General features: G+C 38.6%; 1 protein-coding gene across 2 annotated transcripts; it reads left to right on the top strand.

Annotated features, from left to right (window-relative positions):
- Positions 1 to 3,933: 3,933 nt before the first annotated feature.
- Positions 3,934 to 18,291, top strand: LOC140311637 (transmembrane protein 125). 2 transcript variants are annotated; one of them, XM_072389068.1, is made up of 3 exons: positions 3,934 to 4,207; positions 10,181 to 11,562; positions 15,362 to 18,291. In XM_072389068.1, exon 3 carries the CDS (start codon positions 15,636 to 15,638, stop codon positions 16,332 to 16,334), a length of 699 nt encoding a protein of 232 aa, XP_072245169.1. In that variant the 5' UTR covers positions 3,934 to 4,207; positions 10,181 to 11,562; positions 15,362 to 15,635; the 3' UTR covers positions 16,335 to 18,291. The 2 variants fall into 2 exon arrangements, with proteins under 2 accessions (XP_072245169.1, XP_072245170.1); XM_072389069.1 differs by lacking the exon at positions 10,181 to 11,562.
- Positions 18,292 to 20,427: the final 2,136 nt, after the last annotated feature.

The raw sequence follows: 20,427 nt of genomic DNA, 5'->3' as shown, positions 1-20,427 counted from the left end.
AAACATTTCACTTTCATGACAGATCCCAGGATATCTTAAGCAGTGCATCAAAGGGTTTAAAAGGAAGTACGGTCCATTGTAAAACATCAACTAATTATGAATGATCATTATATTATAGTTGATCAGTAAGTGGATGTAAAACGTACATCATGTGATTTACATCAGCTTCACACTGATGAAGGATGACTCATCTCAGCATATCTTTTTCAACAAATCTGTTGACCAGTTCCACTAAACTCTCAAATGGGCATTAATCTTTGAAATGAGGGGTTTATTGCTATATGTACTGTATGTATTGCAGCCCTGCTATAGCATTCCTCTCTATGTAACTGTTGAGAGACGGATCACTTGCTGTACTGACAGTCTCAGGTACCTGAGGAGGATTTATTCTTCTGTTTTTCCTCACATTATAAAACTAAAAAACAGGCATCAATGCCAGATGCATTTTTTGACCGATTTACTTCATATTGGTTTCATATCGGTTTACATGCTAGCTAGCTGAAGTTTTGGCTTTATTGTCACTGAAACATGTTGAGTTTAGCTCACTGATTTATTCACCACTGAGGCAAATATGTGGATATTTTCATTTGTTCCAACATCATGAAGTATGCTTCATATAATATTCTTCAGCTGTGATATGCTGTTTGACCTAACTAATTCTTAGAATAAAAAAAAAAAGAAATAAAAAAAGCTGATATTATTTTGCTGTCAACTGGTTCAGAGTGTGCACTCATTTTATAAGAAATATGTGTGTCTCCTTTTGATAGCAGGAACAGCTCTAGCTCATCACAATTAATCAACTGATTTATGTACTTAACTGAAAATCCGTCATAAATGTTTTTATGTGAAATATATGACATTTTATTTGATCCAATTTAATATTCTTAAATACAAGTATGCTATATGCCATTATCAGCTGAGTCTTCACCTTTTAGAGGGTGGAATCATGGGGAATCTGATTGTTAGCTAGTTGTTATTGGAAGTAAGATGCAGCAGAACACAACCTGTCTGTCGCTAATAGACATATACCAAAGTTGATTAGATTCATTATATAAGCCATTATTAAGATGAGACCAGGTTGCAGAAAAAAAATATTTCCAATATTTGTTCACTGTGTTCAGTGTCTCAAAATGTTTCAGAACAATTTTTAAGATTCAGTTTTATCTTCACACCCTTTTTTCATAAAAACATAAAACTGATTGTAATCTATTTCAGTCAAGTTATCATTTTACAATCTATTCCAATTTCTTGAATTTTCAGCAAATATCTGTCCACTCACGAGACAGAACAAAAACAATCAATTGCTTGTTCACCTTTCATCCTTGTTGATAGTTTGCATCATCTTGCCAACTTGAGTATTTTTAATTTAAATGGAAATGAGATATTGGTCCTTATAGATCGAGGATCAGGTGCATGATCAGTGGTGGATCAGCCTCTCCTCTCATCCAGTAAAAATGTGTGTGTGCTTGTGCACTGTTCCTTTCATGAGATTTACACCTTAAGAGCGGCTATATGTTTGGAAAGTGAGGATATCTTGGGCATCCATGTTGTCATAACATTCAAAATTGCTTTGGTTAAGAATTGAATAAAAGTTTGAGGGATCAAATTATTAGTTATGTATCCGTTGAGGTAATTTAAGACATTTATTACATTAGAGTAGTTAGGCCTGCTCAAAGCTTTTTTTTTAAATATCTTAAAAAATACTGTTATTGTTATTTTGGGCTGCACGCTGGTTAACATCATCGCCTCACAGCAAGAGTGTCCCTGGTTTGATTTCCAACTACGGCCTTTCTGTGTGGAGTTTACATGTTCTCTACAGGAAACTTTATTGACCACAAGAGTGAGTGAGAGTGTGCACGGCTGTTTGTTACTGTGTGACCCTGTGATGGACTGGCAAATGTGTGCAACCATAGTTCAAATGCAACAAACTCATATAGGTAAATTTATACAGAAAAATATCTCATCATATAATTTATTTTCCTCATGCTGTCAATACAACTGACACTTTTTATTTGCATTTCGAATACAATAATAAGAAAAGGTGAATAAAAACGGTGAAGATTCCACTAATGCACAAAAACACTGGAAGCACTCGCTTAAGGTGCTGTTTTTCCCTGTTTCAAAAGAAAACTTTATGTGTTCTTTGGGAACGGAAACAATTGTGTTACTCTTGTCTGACCTGGTAGAATTAGGATGACATAACTCAACAACTGTTTCAAGTCTGAGACAGCAAACAATAACTTCCCAGATAAGACATAATATCCTATATTCCCAGAATTTAAAGTAATTCCTGAAGAAAACGTCTTCTAATATTGAATGACTGCATTGCCTATAACTCCACCCTCTGGCAACACCATGCAGACTACTTTGTTCACTTCAACCAGTCAATGGAAATGTGTTTGTTACATGTTTAGTGTTTTCAGCTTTTCAAAAGACCACTTCAGCTTTGCATAGTAAGTGCATGGAAACCAGAAAATGCATCTGTTCGTATACTACTTTTCTGTCCCAGGTGAAGTTTGGGATATATTAAACATAGATAAGGTTTTTCTGGCAGAGGGAGAATCTATAGCGAAGCACAGTGATCATGACGACACAGTTACCGACTCTTACAGACTGCCAAGCTCTCGTTATAAAATCTTTTGTGAGATGATTTCTTTCATTTGACCAGTTTTAGCTAGTGCTTTCATTTGTTTTGCTATGTCAACATTTCTTGCACATTGTGTCTTGTTCTTGTTCTAAGGAATTGTCTTTTTTTCCCATGATCGAAAAAGTACTGACCACACACTTGAAAGCCTTAAAAACTTGCTTTTCCCAGTTTCAGATTTTGAATGAAACAGAAAATTTACTGGACTTTTTTTTCCTCTGAGGCAAAGGATATTATTTTTATATTAGTCCAATCAGAACACATCACCGGGCTACAGAGGAGCTAAATGCATGCAAGGTTGCCTTGGCCCAGCCAAACAGAGCAAATCAATAAGTGCATTTGTGTCGGAGAAGCTGTGATCAATGTTTTATATCACATGGAGGCCATTTATCAACACAAACAATTCACTGTGAAGACATTTTTTCTGACATTTAAAATGCAGAACAGCATATTGCTACACAAATTGGTGTTGAGATACCTATAATGTACAAAGAAGAAGGCAAAAGTGTTTCAATATTGAGCTGCACTCGAAATTTCACACTCTATCTCACATACCCCCCCCCCCCCCCCCCCCCCAACACAAGTACACTAATCACCTCTTGTAGCTTTGGTCTATAAATAACACTTTTCTGTCTGTATTTGCCATTATGTGGTAGCACCACAGTAAGTAAGAGACTAACAGTGAATAAGATACTTGATCTAATTTTAGATCGAGGCCCTGACAAGGATGAAAGTATCAAACCAGAAGAAGACAAGCTGGAAGCCTGTGCTGACAGAAGAAAACCTGCTGAAATGCTGAACATGATCCAGACTCTTAATAATCACAGTATTCACAGCTCAAAACGATATGCATGCATTCTACACAAATATGTTTCCCAGTTTCTTCTGGTTTCTCACAAAAGTTAAAATAAAAGTTGTCAGAAATTAGTTGGTGGAAGAAAGACCACAGACTGATGTTCTTATATGAAAAATAAAGGTTTCTTTTAGTATCTAAATCCTGTCATTATAGCCCCAAGTCGGTAACCGGTGAAAATATAAAAAGGTCAGTCTGACCGTTAAAAATCTCAATGAAGCTCTTTTCAGCATTTTGATTAGCAAAAACGGTTCTCTGTATTGATTGGGGGTTAAACCACTTCTGCTGTCTACCCCTAAGCTCGCTCAAATCACAATCACTGTGGCTTTCGTCGCTTATCTCATGTGCTGGACTCCTACGTAGACGCACTTCTCGGAGCGACGGACGATTCGCCGCCTCTCCGCCTCTGTCCCCTCCCATCGGCGTCCCCTGCCGCCGCGCGCGGCCACACCTGCATTAAACGGGGGAAGTCCGTCCGGTGAACAGGCAGGGAGACGGTGGGGCTGTAGTGAGAGTGGTGGCAGGAGACCGAGCAGCAACAGCATATCTAAATGCCATATTCTTTATCTCATGATCCAAAGGGAGTGAAGGTATGCGCCGACAGAAGGTTGTGAGACTTTGTGGCCGTTCATACTGGCTGGGAATTAAAAGGAAAGGGAGCAGCACGGTGCGAAATACAAGGCAACCAGACTGGAAAGCTGAGAGCGCAGGTAAGACGCGTTTGGCAAAGCAGCATCCAGAGAGAACGTAGCTGCCCAGTTAAAACTTTTTATTTCTATTTCTATTTCTAAAGTGTTAAATGATCCACGTCTCCATTTGTATTATAATGTAATAAACAAACTGGATAACAATGATGATGATATTAACGTTTCTCTTTAGATGGGAAGCAATAACGTATTGAACACATATTTTTTGTGAGTGTGCGTGCTGTTATTTTACTCTGTATTATGTTTCGTCTATCTTTACAATTGAGCTTGAATGTGTGAGAAATTTACTTATTTTCAATTAAGACCTTGTTATACTGCTTTCATCTTCAAAGTGAATCGAAAATGCTGTTATAAGTACCAGATTCTGCTGTTTGTGAACCATCAATTACCAGTTACAGCAACAACTACAACATCATTAATGACTCAAGTCATAATACCTCCATTAAGCAAATGCTGTGTAATGTCCAAACTTGTGACCCAATATAAACTTTCCAATAAGCGCCACATCATCTGACAAATATTTTAAGATTAATAATAGACACAGACACATAGACACATAGACACAACTGTAACATGAAAGAGAAAATTATTGTATCAACTGATTATGGGAATCTGGTATTGGTGGCACTTTTCCAACAGTAGCAGCACACAATGTAAAGTTTTGTCTTTTTTGCTTCCATTAAAAACAAGGAAGTAAACCAACCCTAACCTTTGTACCGGCACGGAAGGCGCATTGACCAAGATCGTACTCTCAAGATCGTAAGAGCACTGATGCCCTTACATAACTGTAGATCACAGATCACAGAGCAACTGTCATATCAGTTATGCAGCATTGTGGAAAATCCATAAAACACACATAGAGGAAGTGTTGCTGAAGCTTTACTCAATATTGTGATTGGGACCGATCAATACTCTGTCCAGGCATGACCTCGTCTGCTGCTGATATGGATGGTCTATAATTTAGACTACTGATGAATCATGACAGAATATTTGATGTGGGTTACATGTTGTGGCTTTCACTACACGAAAAACATTTCCAGGTTCTTCTAAAGTGAAATCAGACACTTAAAAACAAGTCAGGCCAAAAACAACATGTGATAGACCTCGTTAAGAAAGAGCCTGAAGTCAAGGAGGAGTGCAGGATGAAAGAAGAGAAGAAAAACAAAGGCAGTAATTGAGTCAGTGGCACAGTTATGAGACCTATGTATTGGAGTGTGTGTGCGCTTGTGAGATGGACACAACACACACACACAGTAAAGAGGAGTTCAGAATCACAGTAACCAGATGCACACAGTCAGGAACGTAGTGTTTCATCAATGGCAGTTGTATTGACTATGTCCACTTGTGTCCTTGGATTACATATCCACCAATAAGCTTAAGTTATCCCATTCAACACAATGTGAGTTGTTGAAAGATCACATTGTTTATAAGAGATAATCACCATTGAAGTCATGTCAAATTGTTAAGAGTAGGTTGCTGTGTACAAGACTTTTACTTTGCTAATGTACTGCTCTGTGAAATTAGTCACTTTTGGACAAAACTAGAATGGTTGATTCCCAGGTTAGTCTTTAGGATAAGTTAACCAACTGCCGGCCCCAGCTTTATGTTGAGTTTTTTCTTTTTTTTTTAACACGAGAGTTAATATTTTCATACTGCCTTTGGCAACAAAATAAATAAATGCCAAACTAGTTCTTTAACTAGTTATTTAACTATCCCAATATCTAAATCTGTTTATTTTGCAGCTGATTTTGTTTTAAGACCATACTGTAAGTGTTATCAGTGCACATTGTTCACATATTGTATTGGCTAGAAGGTATCGTTTGCCTACTGGTGTGTTCAACAGGGTGTTGTCCCTGATTCATATCATAAATTGCCATGTTGGCACATCACCTCAACAACCTACAAAACAATGAGCTATCATGTTATAATAGAGTTGTAAAAGGAAGATTTTTCTCCAAACCATAACCAAGAAAATGTGTTGTCTAACCAAGTAGTTATGACAACAGTCAGGGAAATGAAAGGAAAAAATGAAAATAAGAAAATACAAAAAAAACACAAAACTGGAATTCAGTACTTTGAAACTTAAGCTTAGTGTCAACAAAAGTAAAATACACATTTCAATTCAATCTGCATGAATTTTCATGTCACAACACAAATAATTAGGGTATTTCACCTCAAACAATAAATGTCAACCTCATAGCAGCGTGAAAGTCAGGGGTCATCACAGCTTCATACTCTCAACAGCATGTCTTTGCAAAGGTAAAAGGTTTTTCAGTTGGCAGTATAGAGATTTCACATCAGGTAGTCAACAAACAAGACAGACAGACAGATACTGAGCCAGGCATCTCATTCATCACAATCTTTATCACTAGACAGCCAATATTAAACTAGAGTTTGCTCAATATCACCTCTAATTCTGCAACAGGAGAGGTGCAGGGTTAGAAAAGTGATAGGAAAAAAAGAGAAAAAAACAGCCTCTTTCCCATCGTCAGCAGGAGTGAAGCAGAAGGAGACCAGCATGTTAATTGGTGATTTGATTAGTGTTTTAATATTGCAGCTGTGCACAACACGGGGAAGAAACTGGCTGGCCAGAAGTTTTTTTTCCTTTCTTTTTTAATCAACAATCACTCCTTCACTTCAGGGACGAAGGGAGTTATAACACAGCTTAGTCATTATGCACATCATTTAGTTTATTTCCCCCCAGAGAGAAAAAAAAAATAAGAAAAACATTCAAGGTAGTTTTTCCTTTTCATACTTTATAGATCCTATTTTTGGTAACAGAAATATACATGTCATTTTGTACTGCCCTCAGCATTTAAGAGCCTCATTTGACTCCTGTTGTACACAGAATGTTGAGGACTTAAAGCCTGTGCTATACTGAACTACACCAAGCTAGGCTTATTTTTTGTCAACAGCAGTGTCAGCTTCCACTGTAAGCAGGGAGTTCTGTTTAAAAAGATGGAAACATGTGCCATACTAGATAGGAAATGTCTGCATTTACACAAAATGGGTTCTGACTATCTCGGCCTTTATTATTAACATCTGCTTGAGTGGAATTACTGAGACAGAATATGTGGCATTTCAATTTTGACTCTATAGCATGAAAACAAGTGCACTTATATGCCTGCATATGTTAAACCACAAGGGCATTTGAGTCAGACAGCCTCTTACCTGGACTCAGACGAGGATCTGTGGCAAAGACGAGTAATCTCGCCCACCCTATGCACAGCTCTCACTGCAAACCAAAACACCAGCAGACAGAAGAGATAAGAAGCAGGCACATAAAAGCACGCTAGTGGTGAGACAGAGGGGCAGATGAGCAGGAGAAAGGTGCCTAAAGCGCGGGAGATAAGCAGAGGAGAGAAAACAGATGGAGATGAGTGCGTATGTTTGTGTGTGGCTAGAGTTCCACATGAAAAAGGTATGGGCTGGTCAAGCTGGTTGGGGTGGTGTTGAGGCAAAAACTGAGAAATTAACTTGCTTGGGAAGAAGAGAATTAAGCGGCCTAAAAGGTTGAAATGAAATGCAAAGGTTATATTTCAAGTCTATTTTCTATTTTCAGTTACCCTTAAGACCTAGAGTCTACATCAGTACTACCAGCTTTGTGAGGCTACTAAATACAACAGTTAAATAAAATACTGATGCTGATAAGGTATAAAGTTGTAAAGCTCTAATTGATATCAGATCATTTGTACTAAAGTGTTTCTGGGGTTGATGGAAATGTCATTAAAGCTGTATACAGCTTGGTATATTAACCAAAACAAGCAATTGATCTGATGATCTCTATCTCGATCTCTAAATTTAGAACAACTAATCATCAGGGGTATATGAATGCCTCAACACAGAATTCTAGTTAATATTTGTGGTGATCTTTCACCAAAGACTATATATGGGAAGTAGATGTAAATACGTTAAGTTTATGGGCTGCTATTTCAAAACTCTGGCATTCAGTCAACGCCATTGAGGCCTTTTGGGGTCGACAATTGTCCATTTTGGACAAGAGGATGGAAGCAGAGGCTGATACCTGAAATCTGAATGGACAGAAATGTGTGTCTTCAAGGCCTAGAATCCATTCACTAATGGAGTTTTTTGTTATAAGAACACCAGCATATGAATTAGAATGAGTGACTCTAGCTAATGACCGCATAATGACACACAGGTAAAATGTATTTGCTTATTACTTCATGAGAGAAGTTGACACTTTTTGAATAGAATTCTTTTTGAGCCAACACCAAGAAACTGTGAGTGTTATTATACTTAAAGTCTTACTGAAAGCGATAAATACTATATGTGTTCTGAGATTGTCACATCACAGAAAAATGTGTTATAAAACAAAACTTGAATTATTAAAACAATCACAAAGTAAATGAAATTCGTTTTAAAATCATGAGAAGATGAGCGGTGTTCTTTGCTCTGAGATGCTCAGGAGGTTTTTGTTGAGTTCACTGATTGGCAGATCTGAGACAAGCTTAAATGAAATGCACTAAAAGGACAAATAGACTCAAGCTGAGTTTATTATAACGTGACCAAATTGCTTAGATGTGAAAGACAAAAGCACACTGCAGATATTAAAAATGACACAATGTCACATTCCAACTGTGGACTGAGTTACCAACATTTTTAAAATTAGCAACTTACACTGACATGGTGACAACATGACACAAAGTAACTGAGATGCTGGTGCTATGTGAAGACGCAAGCAGGAAAAAGAATGAGTCAAAACTGCTATAATAAGCTGTAGCTGCGGTATGTCTGTTAATTCCAGCTGTCTCAGATAAAAGTCTGTAAAAAAACAGATGAAAAATTGGAGTGTGCAGTGACTATATTGACTTCTACAACTACTGTTCTCATAGTAGGTGCATTGCCCTCCAACCTTGCAGCGTTGGCTTTTCACAAAATTAATATTTGGCTTTTAACTCCTTTATGTACATGCACACACAGTCCCAAAACACCTCCAATTTGAGATTTTTTACTTTGCTCTTCAGTCCACCAAGCTGACATTTGGCAATTGGAAGACAGTGATTCACTCCCCAGATGCCTCTTTTTGTCAAAATGTCCTTGAACAAGACACTACAATAATACTATATAATAATAATATATATAAATGTGTGTGTGTATACTAGACAAAGTTAAAAAGTGCATGTGGGGACCATTAAATCTGATTCTCTGAGCTGGTGTATAGCCCTCTAACATCTGTGGTGAGCCCATTCATAACATTACAGTGCTAGGGGCAGAGTTAGCTTTTGCCTTGAATATTTCCTAGGAGAGGGGAATGAAGAACCTTCCTAAAAATCCTGATCTGAAAAAAAGAGATGAAAAGCTTTCAGCAACCTAACTCCACAATTCAGTGCAACATAGTTCTCAGTCTCCTAACATGTTTTAAGGTGTTGTTTTCTAACATGTAAGTGTTTCCATGCAAGGTAGGCTTTTCTCAGGCATGAGATTTGCGCTTGCTTGTTGGCTTCACATCTGAAGTCAGGCAGCTACAGTCTGCACATATAACCCAAACCAAAAAATGTCCATCTGATGGGAACGTCAAACAGTTACTGGAGTTAAAAAAAATTACTGCACAACATTTCTAGAAGTTGTGGAAATAATTTAGTCTGAACCAAAGTTGTGGACCATCTATCTAAGCAACAGGGCCATCTTTACAGCCACCTGCAGATAGAAAGAAATCATCAATTGGAGGAAAGAAATGGCCATGGTTTTAACACCTGAATGATCCCAGTCGAAAGGCTTGTCGGTGCATCCCACCTTCATAATGTGCAAGTAGCTCACTGTCATTAAGATTTTCAAGGATCCTTTCTTTCAAGGATTTTTAGAGTTGAAAGATTTTCAATATTTGATCAAAATGATTCAGTGTTGTTGGAGGCCATCACGGAGAGGGAATAAATATGTAAACTGCTTAGGTTATACTGGCAAAGTTACAGATCAGAGTGTGCAGCTGATACAAAAGTCTTTCTCTCTCCGTCTTAGGTTTGCCCTTATGATCCATGACAGAGAGAAGACAGAGACACTGACTCAGCCATTGTCTCTTCACTGTTTCCGGACAGAGTGAGGCTCCCTGGGTGCCTCAGCTGTCCATTGTGACTTGACACGAAAGAAAGATCCAGCTTGTCTGCATAAAGACCTATTCAGCATAATTTCTCTTGGCCAGCCACAAAAGCTACACCAGGAACAGCGGTGAAATCTCAGCACTGTACTCAGCTCCTTCTGCTCCAACTCCCTTATCCCACTCCTTCAGTCCATTCCCTCTTTCCCGCCGTAGCTTCAGCCTCAGCCCCATTTGGAGTCCCACATGACAGCTCAGAAACATCCGTTACCCTCCCACTCCACACGAGCCTTCTTTCCTCTCCCTCTCGCCCCTGTGGCGCTTGGCACCAGTGCTCATCACATAGACAGATGGAGCCAACCCTGACCCCTCTCATCGCCTGTGGGGACGCCAAGAGAATCAACGCCTGACTAGGGGAGAGGGGATGAGTGCGAGCCTGAAAGAAGAGAAGGGAAGGGGAGAACCATTGCTTTGTTACCACGGCAACACATTTCACAAACTCCTATGGATTCCCCTTTAGCCATACCCAGGGCTTTTGGATAAAAAGCACACAGCAGTAAATTGAGAGCAGAAGGACTTAATTTTTTTCCTTTGACATGTTTTTGCTTTGATTATTTGGCAGAGGTATCTTGTTCTTTGTTTTGTCTCCGTACAATATGTGTATGAAATATTAAATGCAGCAAACATCATTTTAAAGAAACAGGAAACTACCAATGGGGAAAAAAAAAGCCTGTTCCTAAGTCCAAAATCTGGAACTAAAGTTTCTTACACACCACAGAAGTTTCACTCTGAACACCCACCTCAGATTCTCTTCTGCACCTGAGATCCAAATGAGTTATTAGAAGTCACAATTGCCAGGCAAAAGGCAAGTCAGCATGCAAGGAGGATTTTTTTGCCTTGTATCCCACACACCTGAGAAAAGTAGTAAAAGGACTTCCACAAACGCAAAAAGGAAAGACCTGTGGGACTCTAGTTAAAGCAACCGTGGGTGTTCCTTTATCTTCAATAAGCTGCAACATCCAGCACTGAACCTTTTCTGACCGCTTGAATATCCGTTTCATGCTAGAACATTGGTAGTTTCATTTTCCTGACAAAACATTTTTTACATAAAGCAGGATTTTGCCTGTTTTCATTCATTGGATATATTTTTTGTCATTTCCAACCTTCTCTGCTGATCAGCACTCTGATAAACATATGATTTTGAAAAAGCCACGCATCACTGAAAAACTGAGGCACTAATAGCCTGTATGAATTCAGCTGGCCAACATAACAGAGGGGGGAATACTGGCATCCCAAAGCTTCCCAGGTAATTGGAGAGCAGAATACAGTTTTTTACCGTGTAGCACAGCTCCTCTGGTGACCTTGCAGGCTGAAAACTTAGAAGAGGCAGACGCAGCGAAAGAGAGATAGAATGATACTCTCTTTCCAGGGTTTACAATTACAATGTCTACTGGGTTTTATCTCATCACTCTTGGTGCATTAACATAAGAGAAAAAGTTTGGACTTTAATTGTCAGCTTGTCTTTAGTCATTTCTGTTTTTAGTGCAGGATTGAGCATCTAAGACACAGTCATTATTCATGTCACTTGAAAGACAGTCATTTAGGATTTTCTTCAGATACCACGTATTCAAATGAATTGTGATTATGATCACTAGTCCAGCTTATGTGAGGTACTTTAGACCGTGAAATAAGATGATATGATCAACAGTCTTTAATGAGTAAGTAGGTACCAAATTCTTAGGTTACACCAGAAGACGGGATTATTAGTCCTTATGAAGACTATTAATACTAGGAAGAGTATTAATCATACTTCAGCAATCATAAGTTTGTAACAAACAGTGACAAAAGAGACTCAACTAATCGTTTTATCTCAAACTAGCTGAAAAAATACAAAATCTGAAAACACATGCCGAAGATGTTAAAATGTTTTAGGCTGAATGTCTCTGAAAAAGTAAAAAATATGACATAAACTCTCTTTTGTCAGTGTTTTCCTCTCCACAATGATGGATCATGATTACCAAATCAGCATCAATGTCAGGGTTCAGGTTTACTGAGGTTTGGACCCAAATGCAGGACTTCCAGAGGAAGGAGGTAAAGACAGGCAGAGATGGCCTTGGTGGCTTTTTTTAAAACAACACTGGCACTGCCGAGGCTGGACAAGCAAAAACCATGGGCAGTTACAACAAAAACAGAACAAAATAGAAACAACAGACTGACGGACTGATGGATAGACTGATGGGGGACAAACAAATGGAATGACGAACCAACTGAAAGACCAACAGACGATCACAGTGAAACAACATCAATGAAGGACAACCAAGAGAATAGATACTGAGGGAGTGATTTCAAAATGAGCGGCAGTTGAAGCAGTCAGCAACGGGTACCAAGTGTCACAAGGAAGTAAATACAACTGAATACCCAAGGGGCAAACTACAAAATAAAACAGGAAGCAAGGAAATTAAAGAGCTGAAAGTAAAGGAAGACACCAAAAGACAAAAGCTCATAGACCATGACACTCAGATGTGTTACTGGTGTGTGGCCTACATAAAGCACCATTACCTTTGTGCTACAATAATTAATGATCTTGTTGAAGGCCTGAGGGCAAAGACAGCATGCAATGGCTCTTTATGTGTATTTCAACCCAAACCTAACCAAGCAGTTCTGATTTTTAAATATTACCGAACAATCATTGAGAATAAAGTGAAAGGCACTGGTATCACTCACAACTTTAACCCCTTAGAACAAAAGTCTCTCTCCCACCCTCTTGTGCAGTCATCTCATTGGAATTTCTTTTAATTATGCTGTTTTCTCAAGTGTGTCAGTTGAATGTTTGTGGCAAGTGTCAAAGCAATGACACCAACATCTGCTACAGATCTCAGTGAAGCCTTGGAAATGAGCACAGCTGGCAAGTTAAGAAGTGACGTTTGTAATGGTTAAATTTATAAATGGGTTTAAAGGTTGCTTTCTCATGTAAATACACTCTGAACAGTCGCTGATCAGTACATTTATTATATTTTGAATGGTGAAAAAGGATGGCTTGACCACAGTTTATGTCAGACATCATTCTATGTTAATGATTACAGCTATGGATTCACCAAAAATAATGTTTTCAGCTTTTGTTAATCATTTATAACTTTGGGCCCTATCATTCGTGGAAAAACTGGTTCTTGTGTTGTGTAAATTGTTTTCCCTGTGTAACTGTTGTCTATTACTTAAAAGGGCACCAGTAGAGAGTGAAGCAGTAAGTCAGTGCTTTTCTAGAGATATACATGAAGCCAGTATGACATGACTGATGTGACAAGAGTATGGAGGTCAAATAAGTGTTAAAAGTGGAGAGGCAGATACAGTCCAGCGGTTTTGTATCTGTGTATGTCTATGGGGATCAGAGTGTGACAAACACAAGATGAAGTAAGATATAGTTGTGCCATTAAGGGTTCGATTTCATCTTATGATCTTTGTTGCGTGTCGCTGCCTCCAGTTCGATTATTCAATCATTTCCTTACTTCACGTTTCTTGGAGCTATTGGATAAAACAAAATACAAAGTTTCACGATCAGGCACTGCATGAATCAAGGATATAATTTCAGAATCCCGAAAAGACAAAGCTGATTCAGTAAATATGTTGTTGTCACCTTAACACCTTTCTTGCCTTGACCTCTAGACAACAAAACACACACACATAAACTTCAATTACTGTGCTATTTCTGTGGCTCTACCTGTCAGTGACACTGAGCTGAAGCCAGCTGGGATTAATTAGTGACTCACAAACACACACACACACACACACAAGCAAACACACAAACAAAATACACACCTGTCTTCCTGTGGGGACCATACACAGACCCATCATAAGTGATAAAACGCACATGTTCTGTTCATATTTACAATTGTTCACACTGTAAAAACACACACAGTTGGGACACATTGTTCCAATCCTTCATCAGACACAAGATGTGAAAAGCTTCCAAGACTGCTTGTTGCCAATAGACACCCTCCTCCTCTGCCTTAATTACCTCACTCTTCACTTCACACCATGTGTATGCACCCTTTATCTCCCTTGTCAGGGCGCTACTGCTCTGCCTCAATACAAGGCTACACCTGTCCACACTAACAAGAAATGTGATCCTGCATTTAGTTAGGATTTTGTTGCATAGAACATCCGACAAAATTTGTGTCTGTTACTGCATTTGAAATTACTTTAAAAAAAAGAAGGCTCTGTCTCAAGTCTGAATGCAAGATCATGTTAAGTTTGCTCGGGGTGTCATATTTTTTATTTTGCCAGGATAGTGTTTGTGTTTGCAAAATCCATGAACGGTGATAACAAGCTGTACCTCCTGTCAGCTCATCTTTAGGTGCAGAGCCTCGTGATGCATGCTGTGTGCTGCTGACTTTTATAGACATGAGGCAGATGACAGGTTTTTGAAGACAAGCTGTCACCTGCCATAACCTTGAGGATGTTTGTTTGTGTGTTCATGCATGTGCATGTTGTATATGTTTACATGATTGTATTAAGTGGCTGTGTTGAGGTTACAGACTACAGTGTGAATACTGAATTTGCTGAGATAAGGAAAGAGCTGAAGCAAGTGAGGAGGAGGGATTGAACACATTACGGTGTGTCATATGTAATGAGCCTGATTTGTGATAGTACATCAGACTGTACAATGGAAATGTATTTACAGCACATACAGGAGGGACAAATAATGATCCACTGGACTTGTTAAGAAGGACAAATGAAAAAAGTGTGATTTTCTGTTTCTTTTTTATGGGCGTTGTTTATGCCTTTTTTTAACTAGCCACCGCTGTAGTGGCAACTCATTAGCATAGTGATAATGAGATAAAGAAAAGGTTGCCAGTGTCAGCACAAGTTTTTACAAAACCATAACAGAAAGTTGGAGTGTTCAGAGAAACTGTGTGAGTGTAGGTGTGTAAGGTGTGTATCTTTAATTTGGGGGATTTTTATTCATCATGTACCGGAAAATTACATAAACTGTAATGAAAATGTTTCAAACGGGTAAGGCCAAGGAATTCTAGATCTACGCCAGTGCTCATGAAAGAAACAGTCCATTAAAATACATTATTTTATTATATGCCTGTGTTATCTTCCAGGTGACTGCTGCCTCAACGAAGACCTAAACTGGAAATTCTGTCACTCCTTGGATTCTCTGCTTTAAATATTGATTCAGGAAAGACAAATTGTATCCAGTGAGTGTGAGCTTCAAATATTTTCATTCATACAGAAGCAAAAGACCAAAGCTGATAAAACCACAATACACTGGGCTCAATCAAGTCCATTTGGAAATCTGAGACTACGGTGATCAGTGGATTCTACTTTCTCTGTGGTGACATCGTCCTTATTCAGCAGGCTGGGAAAGGCAGCAGAATGCCAGAACTGGACAACTTTCCTCATCTGAATGGAGCCAGAGAGCCTGATGTGGGCCTAAATGGCCCAGCAGACCCAGCCCAGATTCAGCACAGCATCCTGGAAGAGCAGGTGGAGCTGTGGTGGTTTAGAGATCCAGGGAAGTCTCTACTCTGCTACTGTGTTGCTGTGCTTTTAATCCTGGGATGTGGACTGGGTGGCGTCGGCCTTCTCTCTACCACCACTAGTGTTTCAAGCGAATGGCGGCTGGGCGTTGGCACTACTTTGTGCCTACTAGCCCTGGGGGTCCTACTCAAACAACTGCTCAGCTCAGCTGTGCAGGACATGAATTGCGTCCGTAGCCGACAGCGAATTGATATGCTAAAGAGTGGCGGATTGTCCGACCTTCTTGTGGTTTTGATTACGGGACTGTCACTGTTAATTTGCGGAGGGGTTCTCTTACGTCTGGCCCTGGCTAACCACATGCCAAAGCCTGGACAAGCCCTTAACGACATGTACATCTCCGGAGTTGTTTTGCTGGCTGGAGGAGGAGCAGCAGTGTTGGGTGTTGGGATATACACTGTTGTGGTTGTCCTGCTTGAGAGGACAAGGCATGGACGAAGGCTGGTAGACAGGGTTTTGAATATCTTTACCGTGTCAGGACACATGGACCGCCAGGCTCGCAGAGAGACCGCCTCCAGTTTGGCTAACCTTATATGACATGGAACCCCATTAAAGCTGTTTCCTCTGGCTCACCTTAAGTACAACAGCCTTCATGTCCATATGTTTCAAGAAAACTGATCAAAAAACAAGATTTATATATGACATACCTCAACAGATGGTTAAACTGTGGATGAGACTAAATGAGTTGAACTTGAAAAATTTACTTGGTGGGTGTGTTAGCTCTAGGCATAAACATATCGCTCATTGTATGTTCAAATCCTAAAGATGTGTTGGCAAGACTGCTCAGTTAGTGTTTGTATGGCGAAAATCAACAGAAAGGCATGGTGAGGCCTTAAAAAGGCAACATTAAGGTATTTTAGGATATATAGAAATTATAGGTAACTATTTGAAGTCAGGTATAGTTCAACACACAAAATGAAACTGGTGGGAGCTGAGCCTATGAGTGAACAGTTCTTTGCTGTCTTAGATTAAACTAAAATTCAGAAGCCTGTCTGCCTACCACAGATATATCTTGTCTTAAAGGCGACATTTCATTTCATTTAGCAGGCAGGACATTTAACATAATGTATGTGTCACATCTGTAATCTGTGCCCTCACAGTGACCTCGTACTACACATGTGATCACTACCTGCTAATGATTGTAAACTGTTGTGGATAAGAACTACAAACAGTAATATGCAAAATGATTAATGGATAAGAAAGCATAAATATGGAAAAAGTCTAAATATTAAATCTTTGTGTTTTGTGTGCTGCCCTCTTTTTGTCCATGTTTACTCAAATATATGACAAATTCAGCTGGGATCGATAAAAAGGTTTGTGAAGCTAAATTTATTTATTTCTCAAAATATTTAAAATCAATTCATACAAGTTTAATTTGATCTTATCTTATTTAATGTAATTTTATTTGACAGAATGTTAAAATGTCACTATAATATCAGGTTGCCTATACATGGAAGGGAAGACAACATGATTGTTGAACAATTACTCTTTATCATGAGACTTCAGAATGTATGGGTAATTTGTGTGTTTGAGCATCCAAACAGTATGGTCTTAATTGTGAATTATGGAGCACTTTGTTTTCTTTAATCCAGTGTTAATCAATGTTTTTGATACTGTCATTGCATGAAATATTCTGTGTGTAATGTAAAATGATCGCTCATCGTGTGAATGTCATGAGGAAAGATCAACCAAACTTATTTTTTAGCTGTTTTTACTGTTAGGAGTAGTCTTTTAGGCTGCAGGTTCCAAAGCTAAGTGGGAGAGATAAATTAAGACAATTGGACTGGATTTTCACTGTTGTTCAAAGAAAGCACATCACTTCTTAAACTGTTAATTGTCAACCTGCGAAGAGATCATGCTCATCAAGAGCTGCACTCAGTCTTTGCTTCCAGTCAGTATCGAATCATGAGAGTCCATTCACGTTTGCTCTGTCGGTAAATATCTTTGTGAAATTCCTGAGTTCTACACTTTCTTTTATTAGGAGTACAGTTTCTATGATAATAGTTATGACAATGCATTTCCAAAAGCTTGTAACTGTTTCATCAAAGAGTTAGCTTTTTCAGTAGGTAAAAACTCTCCAAACAAAACACGGTCTTGTCCAATAATCTACTTTATAAGCTAGCCAGCAAGTTACAGCAGTCAGTCAGTTCCTCAGCTTGTGAGCTAATTGGTTCTTCCTTGTTTTTGATTGTGAAAAAGACACTTATTACAATAAAAGATTACTGGAATCTGTTTTTTTAAATAACCAATGGCACCATTACTGTTAATGTTCTACATCCTACATTTTTGTGGTTCCCAACACAAACTGATGTTTTAGATTGCAAACTCCATTTTCCCCCCACTGGTCTTGTGCTACCCTGATCATGAGTCAGTCTATAAAAATACATTCTCAATTTCACCATGGAGAGGGGACGTTGGTAGTCTCAGGAGCTTAAATTTATTGAATGTGTTTCTGTCATAGATAAGGAATCATAGTCATTCTTCAACAAGCAAAGGAGAGGAAAAATGTGAAATTAAAAGATTTAATCAGTTTTGCTCCTCATAGAATTTTAGTGCACCTGCATTAGCTGAAGAGGATTGCCAATCTGCTTAATCATTTCTCAATGAATTAGATAAATCCACATGCTTCTGACACAGCCGCAACATTATATTAAACCTAACTTTTTCCAGAAATGTTAAAACATTCACTTTGAAAATCAAAACATTACCCTTGCTTTTGGAAACATTATGGTAATTGGATACCGTTAAGATATTAAAGAAAGAAAAAAATGGGGGCTTTCCAAAACCTTAAGCACTTCATTTTTCACGTCGAATGACAGAAAAACAAAAGAAAAAGTCATGCATTGTTCCATCTGAGCGTTTATGTAAGTCCCACCTCTTATCTGTCTGCACATACACACAGGCAGTTGCCTTGAAACAAAAGCGGACACACAGTTTACCATTGTTGGTGTGATGACTGGCAGTAAACTGAAGGGACAATGCACAAGGCAGAGATCCTGAGGGACTGGTATAGACTAGCACCACTTTCTTCCTCTTGACACACAGAAAAAAAAGCCATGCTTTTGTTGCATTTTTACAACAAAGTAAGAGTCAAACCGCAATCTTCACTTACATAAATCTGTCTTCTAACCTCGAGCACACACAGTAGCAATGTCAGGCTGTGTATTCATGCATGGCAGCCAGAGAACGTGACCAGAGCAAAAGGGGGAGCAGGCCAGAAACAAAGCAGAGATGTCTGTTGGTTCAAACAGAGAAATATCTGAAAACAAAGAATATAAACCAGGGAAAATCTGTTTGCAATGCTGTGGAAGGAATGTGGAAAGACCTTTACACTCTTTGCACAATTCATTGCGTTGTATTGATATGATTAGCTTATAACAATCTTTGCACTCAGTAGTGGTCAGATGCATCCTGTTGGCTTTAATTAACTTTGAGATGTGAAGAATTTGACTAGAGTCCAGCTGTGGTAAGATTAATTACTTGGATGGGGGTTTAGGAGGGCACACATCTTGCATATCTAAGTCTCATTATATACATTGCTTTTCAGGACTAAGGTTCAAGAAACTCTCTGAAGACAAAACTGTAGTGAGGCATAATTTTGGTGAAAAGGGTGAAAAGAGTTTCTAAAGTTTTGGGTGTTCACATGAGCTCAGTGGCCTCAATATAAGTTAGTTGAATTAAATCAGGAACCATAAACCTATATTTGATCAACTGGAGAAACTGAACTGAGTAAGACAGTATTTAGGGCAGAGAGGTGACCAAGAACCAAGAGAGTTTCAGAAGTCTTTTGTAGAAATGGGAAGAAAAACTAGAAAGACAACCACCCTCAGCAGCATACCATCAAACAGGCCTTCATTTAGGAGCAGATGGACTAAAAGCTAGATCAAGCATGGTGGTGGTAGTATCATGCTATGTAGGGATGCTGGTACTATGAGTATGGTCAGAACTGAGGGAGGGATGGATGCCCACAAATGAAAACAGAGAAGTAAAGAAAATAAGTATGTGGTTGTCATGAGGGGTTCAGTCATTCAGCCCAGTTGAGCTTGAGGCACTTCACATCAGGAAGAAATGATCTGCCAAATTCAGGTGTGGAAAATCTGTACCCCTGAATAAATACATGATGAATGATGAAAAACAAAGCTGTCTATCAAGAGTTTATTCCAAGTAATGAACTTATCATTGAAAGACTTAGAAACTTAGAGAATACTTATGGAACCGGATTAAATTTTACAGTGAATTTTAAATATCTTTGCATGTATGGTAATCCAATTTAACCTGTCTTCTGCAGAATAAGGTATTTAAAAAACATATTTTTTTTATTCTAACCCTAACACTTATTCTAACCCAATTTAAAGCCAAGAAATTGTAAAAAACTTTTATAACACAGTAGGTGCATTTAGACTGTCCATTAAAGAGAGTCACAGGGCCTGATTTAATGGGATAATTCCACATTTTGTCACTGTTTTGTGCTTAGTGAGCTGTAAAGAATCTAGTAACATATTTTACTACCTCTTGATAAGCCCGGTTGGTCATTTCCAGTATTTCATGCAAAGCTTAAAGCAAACAGACATAAGTGAATTAAAAAGCTGTCTCTTCTAACAAGGAAATCAAGCCAGAATGTAAAGGACTA

The sequence above is a fragment of the Leuresthes tenuis genome, unplaced genomic scaffold (assembly GCF_036924035.1).
Source record: "Leuresthes tenuis unplaced genomic scaffold, fLeuTen1.0.hap1 SCAF_7, whole genome shotgun sequence".
Taxonomy (NCBI): domain Eukaryota; kingdom Metazoa; phylum Chordata; class Actinopteri; order Atheriniformes; family Atherinopsidae; genus Leuresthes; species Leuresthes tenuis.
Note: the sequence above shows the minus strand (reverse complement) of the source record. Positions and strands in the feature narration are given on the sequence as shown.